Genomic DNA, 8,897 nt, shown 5'->3' on the forward strand with positions numbered 1-8,897 from the left:
CTCTGCTGTAACGCAAATCATGCGACAATGATAAAAATAACATGATTTCATTCAAAATTAAATTTTTCTTTATTTTGATTTTTGGGGATTTTTTTATCTTGAAGCCTTAGGTGATAAAACTTGAATTAAATATTTGATAGAATTGAATGTGAGAAAAATAAAAAATAAATATCTGCTCGCCAATGGAGACCACTGTAAAGGAGATTACAATTTGTGGTTCTCCTGTTTACTCTTCTAACTTTCTTTCTCACGTTTTGCTTAGCCTCCACTGCTCCTCCACTTTTACCTACTCCAGTCATGACGACGCCACCGCCTGTATCCACGACAACGCAGCTTCAGGTGTCCGTGTCATATGAGACTATTTTGAAAATGATTCGCCAATGGATGGCTAGGAGTCCAAATTTCGGGACTGGAAGGACTGTTTTCAGAATCGCTAATGTAAAACCATGAGTTTTGGCTTTATTCAAAATGCCGAGCATAGCATTCGTTTAAAAATTCAAAATGAAATCGGATTTTTCTTTTAATATTAAATTGTGTTAATTCCTATTTTGTTTAAAATAAACAAATGTTTATTACATGTTACTGTATTTTTTTATATTTTTCTTTCTAAAGGTACTATTTCAGAAATGATTTGTCTTGGTCACATAAACCAAAGGTTTCAGATTTGTTAGACTTTTACTTAATCTTCATTAGTGACTTTATGTTTTTGAAAGGTATTAAGTTTGCAACCAAGGGTGGAATTCGATATTGGTCATATTTGGATCGAAGGACAATGTAGCCAATCAGATAGCGTGGTATCAATGAACCGACCAATCCAATGAATGAAGACAAAGCTGTTTAATGGATTGACCTAAGTTGCATATTGAATGCCACCTCTGAATTTGATTTGCTAAATAAACAATCCGGCAAATAAATAAACCATTCAACTGTAAGGTATAGCATACATTTTTGTAATAATTCCTTTTGAAATGTTGGTTATATTTTTCAAATGTAAAATACCAAAGTGCCTGTGATTGATTTAATTTCTCTTTATCATAAATGTCAAAGTGTATTATCAAAGGTTAAAATGATTACACAAATGTAGATTGTTTGTCAAACATTAAATAAAAAATTATAGAAAATGTTTAAATGATAACCTTAATAATTTTGGTAATTTAATTGAGGTGAATATTAAATTAACATGTTGACAGACTTTTTGTACTTATAATTTTGAACAGCCGTGAATCAGCTGGGAGTTCAAAACACAATACATTGTTTAACATGAATCAGAAAATTTAAAACACAATAAAATTGTTTGACATGAATCAGAAAATTTAAAACACAATAAATTGTTTGACATGAATCAGAAAATTTAAAACACAATAAATTGTTTAACATGAATCAGAAAATTTAAAACACAATGAATTGTTTAACATGAATCAGAAAATTTAAAACACAATACATTTTTCAACATGAATAAGAAAGTGATGGTTGGACACAATAAAGACTGTTACTGTGTTTCAGGACTGTTAATTAATCATACAGGTAGTTTGTCAAACAACACATTCTACATTGTAACTATAAAATGACAAACAACGCTGTATAACAGTAATGTTCCACAAACTATTTCATTTTTGTTTGTTTGTTTATTTAATTATTTCTAACGTTAAGTGCTTTATTATTTAGTACGAGGTAAAAGGTTTATCCCTCAAATTTTATGTTTGTGATTCATTTTTATGCATTGATTTTAAATATTAGAATCATTTTATATGATTGTGTAAACAAGTTCAACAAATTTCTACGCAATAATATTTGATGTCTGACTACAAATACATATCATTTTACGCATGTTCAAAACTGTTTTTATGTCTTGAGTTTGTTGAATCAGTCCGTCTTCTTGAGTATTGTAGATATTCGATCTTTGTATAACACGGCATGAGCATTTGTTACAGATTTGATTGAAAATGGGTTATGTTTTAGATTAGAATTGGCATGTTAAGCATGGTTTGTTAAGATCCGATAATAAATCTAATCATACCGAGTGTTCTGTTTTGGTTGGTTTGCTTTGTGATGATGAATGGTTTATGTACACTAATACGAGTATAATATGCATTATGTCTGATCTTAGGCATCCAATCTTGTAAGCTAAGGTCTGTGAAGATCGACAAAAAGAATCTACATAAAATTGACTCACTCTAAAAATTGATGGTTATGGATGAAATTATGAGATTGATTTAGTTAGCTTTTATGATGGACAAGGGGAGAAGGAAACAATGAAAATACAATGAAACAAGCACAGCAGTCCAACAATCCAAATTAACCCTGTTTCGAGGCACAAGGTAAGGCCAAACGACACTAGATGAGAGACCAGTCATTTAAACTGAAAATATCTTGTTAGCGAAGTGGTAAGCGCTTTCGCTTCATACCAAAAACATTGAAAAATAATGGATGTTTATGTAATGACCTTTATTCGTGTCTGACCTTGACATTTGACCTACGGACATGACAATCGTTTTTGTTAAGTTTTTTTATAATCAGTCAATGCCTTGCCTGGTTACAACTCAGGCACGCCAACATCCAATTAATTTGATCAGTAATGCTTAAATCCGACCTTCACCTTTGACCTACAAATAATGACTTACAAGCAACACATTGTTAAGTCATGCTGGAAATCTTATTTCAAAGTTATTTACTTCTTAAGTAAGGAAAAGTTACAGCACACACGGACCAAAATACAATGAATTTTGACAAATAACCGGCAATCTTAACCGTTGACATACATACATAACTCTTTCACGGAAACATTTTCTTACCATCTAGTGATCATTTGTGCCAAGTTAATTTTTAACCCCCCCCCCCCCTCCTATGCAACATGGACAAGCAAAATATAAGGCATTTTGAACATTGATCATTATGGAGGTCATTTCTGATATGCTTTTAAAAATATATCGAATAAAAATGGTTGACGCTGCTCGCCCGGCCACATAGATATTCTTACCTTCATGTTTTGATATAAATGCTACAAACTATGTAAACATATGAAGACATATCAAGAAAACTTTAAAAAATATCCCGAAATCAATGCATGTGTATGTAATGTAGTTTGTATCTAAGGGTATTTCTAAAGGCATTTGGAAAATAAGGAGTCTTTACTACTCCCCCACCGTCGGCGTCTGGTTCGAATTTTAGGGCAAGTTGGCATTTTCACTTAAAACTCAAATACCCTTCATTCAAATCACTAAATACTTCACAGTAATTCAGGACCATCACACAATGAGGTAACATTTTCAAAATATCTTTAATGCAAATGATGGCCACTAGTTGACTTAGGAACTTCGCTTAAAGTTCTAGGACACATTGCGTCGGATTAAAGTTGTCGGGTAGGTTGGGATTTCCTCTTATTACTTTATATACCCTTCATTCAATAAACTACATATATCACTCAGTTGTTTTTGGTCATCACTCAATTTTGAAGATCCGTTAAAACCATGTTATTAGAATAACGTACATCGTGTTTCGGTCGGTCCGGCGGTAGGGCAGCGTCAAACTCGACAATAGTGTTGAATAGTAAGTTTTTTCATAAAGTGATAAAACTGCGTTTTGGGCCAGTAGGGTCAAGGTCACTGTTACTTAAAAAAAAGGGTGACATATTGGGACCAAACTTGGTATAAAGGGAGAGTTTATGGAGATATTTCATTGGATTGCGTTTGGGGCCCCTGGGGTCAAGGTCACTGCTATTTTAAATATATTACCGTTTATTACTGATTAACCTATGTTAGGGTTGACCTATTGTAACCAAACTTGGTATTTAGGACTTCCATATGACCATAATGGCCAAGGACAAGGTAACTGTTACTAAAATTAGAAAAAGAACAGACGAAAATGAATCTCACAAAAAAGCTTTAAGGCTGATGAAATTCTGTTTACCATTGAAAACTTGGTTTCGTCACATTGCGAGGTTTCTTGTTTACTTTTTAATTTCACCTTTTTAATTGCGTGTGCAGTGTGTGTATACCCCGACATTTATTGCGTCAAATATGCTTCGTCAGAGGCAATATTTTGCTTCGAATGATGCCTTATAACATTCGAAGCAAAATACTGCATTCCGACGAAGCATTTTTGATGTGATTTATCACGTGGTATACACACACTGTTCTGACAGTCACAAATATAACAACAATTTATTTTCATTTCTAAGACAAAGAGACGTCAAGTCGAGCGCACTATATAACGACAGCTCTTTTTGAAGTCCTACTTACAAATTTTTACAATATTGAAAAACTACTTGAACAAATACCCACTAAGAGCTTGGTTCTCAATACCGTAGTGATGATTATACATTGTGAAGCTTTCTTGAGTAAAATTATCACTGCAGTACCATAGTAGCGATATTGACAATAACTAGTCTATTTAGGTACCGATAGTAACGATATTGACAATAACTAGTCTAGTTATGTACTGACAGTAACGAAATAGACAATAACTAGTCTAGTAAGTTACTGATAGTAACGAAATTGACAATTACTAGTCTAGTCAGCTACTGATCGTAACGATATTGACAATAACTAGTCTAGTTAGGTACTGATAGTAACGATATTGACAATAACTAGTCTAGTAAGCTACTGATAGTAACGAAATTGATAATAACTAGTCTAGTCAGCTACTGATAGTAACGATATTGACAATAACTAGTCTAGTCAGCTACTGACAGTAACGATATTGACAATAACTAGACTAGTCAGCTACTGACAGTAACGATATTGACAATAACTAGTCTAGTAAGCTACTGATAGTAACGAAATTGATAATAACTAGTCTAGTCAGCTACTGATAGTAACGATATCGACAATAACTAGTCTAGTTATGTACTGACAGTAACGATATTGACAATAACTAGTCTAGTCAGCTACTGACAGTAACGATATTGACAATAACTAGTCTAGTCAGCTACTGACAGTAACGATATTGACAATAACTAGTCTAGTTAGGTACTGATAGTAACGATATTGACAATAACTAGTCTAGTTAGGTACTGATAGTAACGATATTGACAATAACTAGTCTAGTTCGGTACTGACAGTAACGATATTGACAATAACTACTCTTATTAGGTACTGACAGTAACGAAATTGACAATAACTAGTCTAGTTAGGTACTGATAGTAACGATATTGACAATAACTAGTCTAGTCAGCTACTGATAGTAACGATATTGACAATAACTAGTCTAGTCAGCTACTGACAGTAACGATATTGACAATAACTAGACTAGTCAGCTACTGACAGTAACGATATTGACAATAACTAGACTAGTCAGCTACTGACAGTAACGATATTGACAATAACTAGTCTAGTAAGCTACTGATAGTAACGAAATTGATAATAACTAGTCTAGTCAGCTACTGATAGTAACGATATCGACAATAACTAGTCTAGTTATGTACTGACAGTAACGATATTGACAATAACTAGTCTAGTCAGCTACTGACAGTAACGATATTGACAATAACTATTCTAGTTATGTACTGACAGTAACGATATTGACAATAACTAGTCTAGTTAGGTACTGATAGTAACGATATTGACAATAACTAGTCTAGTTAGGTACTGATAGTAACGATATTGACAATAACTAGTCTAGTTCGGTACTGACAGTAACGATATTGACAATAACTACTCTTATTAGGTACTGACAGTAACGAAATTGACAATTACTAGTCTAGTCAGCTACTGACAGTAACGATATTGACAATAACTAGTCTAGTTAGGTACTGATAGTAACGATATTGACAATAACTAGTCTAGTAAGCTACTGATAGTAACGAAATTGATAATAACTAGTCTAGTCAGCTACTGATAGTAACGATATCGACAATAACTAGTCTAGTTATGTACTGACAGTAACGATATTGACAATAACTAGTCTAGTCAGCTACTGACAGTAACGATATTGACAATAACTATTCTAGTTATGTACTGACAGTAACGAAATCGACAATAACTAGTCTAGTCAGGTACTGATAGTAACGATATTGACAATACTATTCTAGTTATGTACTGACAGTAACGAAATCGACAATAACTAGTCTAGTCAGGTACTGATAGTAACGATATCGACAATAACTAGTCTAGTCAGCTACTGATAGTAACGATATCGACAATAACTAGTCTAGTTATGTACTGACAGTAACGAAATTGACAATAACTAGTCTAGTCAGCTACTGACAGTAACGATATTGACAATAACTAGTCTAGTTAGGTACTGATAGTAAAGATATTGACAATAACTAGTCTAGTTCGGTACTGACAGTAACGATATTGACAATAACCAGTCTAGTCAGCTACTGATAGTAACGAAATTGACAATAACCAGTCTAGTCAGCTTCTGATAGTAACGAAATTGACAATAACTAGTCTAGTCAGCTCTTGATAGCAACGATATTGACAATAACTAGTCTAGTTAGGTACTGATAGTAACGATATTGACAATAACTAGTCTAGTCAGCTACTGACAGTAACGATATTGACAATAACTAGTCTAGTCAGCTACTGATAGTAACGATATTGACAATAACCAGTCTAGTCAGCTACTGATAGTAACGAAATTGACAATAACGAGTCTAATCAGCTACTGATAGTATCGATATTGACAATAACGAGTCTAGTTAGGTACTGAGAGAAACGATATTGACAATAACCAGTCTAGTCAGCTACTGATAGCAACGAAATTGACAATAACTAGTCGAGTCAGCTACTGACAGTAACGATATTGACAATAACTAGTCGAGTTAGGTACTGATAGTAACGATATTGACAATAACTAGTCGAGTCAGCTACTGATAGTAACGATATTGACAATAACTAGTCTAGTTATGTACTGACAGTAACGATATTGACAATAACTAGTCTAGTCAGCTACTGACAGTAACGATAATGACAATAACTAGTCTAGTAAGGTACCGATAGTAATGATATTGACAATAACTAGTCTAGTTAGGTACTGATAGTAACGATATTGACAATGCTAGTATAGTAAGGTACCGACAGTTATATTATTTACAATAACTAGTCTAATAGGGTTCTGATAGTAACGATTTTGAAAAATAAACATTTTAGTTATATTATGTTTGTCACGATATTGACAAGTTATGTACTGATTGTAGCGATTACAACAATGTCTAGTCTAGTTAGGTAATGCTAATAAAAATAGTGATGAAAGTAACTGCAGTCAGAGAAATACGTTCAACATTTGCATTACAGTACCTGCACCAAGAATATCCAACTACCTCGATTATTATCGACAGAAGGCAAAACATGACCTTCGTAATAAACGCAGAAAAATCCAACAAGAGTTTGAAGAGGAAAGATCTTGGAGAAGAACGAATTTGGTAACATTTAGGGAAAATCCGCCCCTTCGCGACACAGAAACACAAGGTCAGGCAGGATTGGTTCTTCACGGTGTAAATGTTCACAGATGTACCAGTCGACCAAGTGTTTGGTGCTCTCTTAACAGGCTTGTGCCTCGAACTCCATAGAATACATACGTAAAACAATTCAGAGGTTGTACTTGTACAATTTCACTGGTGTTTGTTAGCTTGTAAATAATAGACAAAAGAAAAAAAACACAATATGGTTAATGTGTTTGTTGTTGTTGTTTATTTAGTCTGATATTGACCACATTCCATTTTATCAAAGGAAAACAACTCGCAGTTTTGTGATCTCCTATAGAACCTGAATGTTTTGCCTTTTCTTTAAAAACACATTAACTTAATGTCATATCATGTGGATGTATATGTGTTTCAAGGTATCATGCTATAATTTCAACAACACCATATAAGTGTTAATAGCGAAAAAGTAAACAATAATACTTATATGGATTTATTGTACTCGTAACGTGTGACAAAAATTTAAACTGATTTTCGCTCATCACTGAACGTTTAAAGGGACTAGACACTTGCATGAAAAGATAAAATTGTCGAAAAGTGACATAAAACTGACATTGTTAAGTACAACGCATTGAATTTTATTACTGATGTATCACATCGCTTACGACGCATTTTTTGCGCATTTTCCAATTCGAAATTTACTGGGGATGTCTAAGAAGTAAATCCCAGTAAGTTTAAATACCACCGGTATATATAAACTGTACTCATAAACGGGGAAACAAAGATAATACAGCTACATGATTGTTGCGTTTATTATTTCAATAACAAATAATGTATTATCGGCTTCATACTAGCTAGCATTTAAAACCCTATGCCTGTTTTGGGGAAATACTATATTTGCCGTTTTATGGACCATCTGGTATCTAGTACCTTTGAATGGTCAGTTATTACATAGCTTTACTCCTGACCCAAGTGGGCCCCAAACCACCATGGTATCACTGTTGCATAATATTTAGCTTATCGGTAGGTCAACAGCCATGTCCAGTGTGCCCCTTTTGCCCAGCGAGGTGGCGCTCAAATGCTCTCTGAACAATTAATACTGTTTCGATGACTGCTTCTCCCAGTACACAAGTACTGAGATGACTGACTACCCTGATGATGGACATGATGGTTCTAGACAACCAAGCTGCAATCATGAATATTACACATTTTTATATAATATACTCGCGCTTAAACCAAAGTCGATGTATATTTTCACACTTATTCAAATGCGCAACGGAAAGGTTGATGACTCTTTTACCGTAGCGTACTGCATAAAAGAGCCCGATAAATACCAAATTGCCCTAAAGGTACGCCAATGAGTCCAAAGTAAGGTAAGTAACCAAGTTGAATAGTAATCTTGCATGTAATACAAGTGATGTCCCTTTATTATATTGTGTTATGTTCGAGTGGGGAAATGAATAAGCGACATGTCTCTGTGTTAATTGTTAATATTATGAATCCATTTGTTGTATATTTCATAGTTCTATAAAGG

General features: G+C 33.8%; 1 protein-coding gene across 2 annotated transcripts in view; it reads left to right on the top strand.

Moving 5' to 3' along the window:
- LOC128209851 (HHIP-like protein 1) overlaps positions 1-7,562 on the top strand; it is a 38,617-nt gene extending 31,055 nt beyond the window's left edge. Inside the window, exon 9 of one of the 2 annotated variants that reach the window (XM_052914099.1) lies at positions 7,239-7,562. In XM_052914099.1, the coding sequence (XP_052770059.1) occupies positions 7,239-7,513 (275 nt within the window). In that variant the 3' untranslated portion in view covers positions 7,514-7,562. Of the gene's footprint in view, positions 1-262; positions 2,022-7,238 lie in introns of those variants that run through there. The other variant, XM_052914100.1, reaches the window with a different exon arrangement.
- Positions 7,563-8,897: the final 1,335 nt, after the last annotated feature.

Source organism: Mya arenaria, chromosome 11 (genome assembly GCF_026914265.1).
Source record: "Mya arenaria isolate MELC-2E11 chromosome 11, ASM2691426v1".
Classification (NCBI taxonomy): Eukaryota; Metazoa; Mollusca; class Bivalvia; order Myida; family Myidae; genus Mya; species Mya arenaria.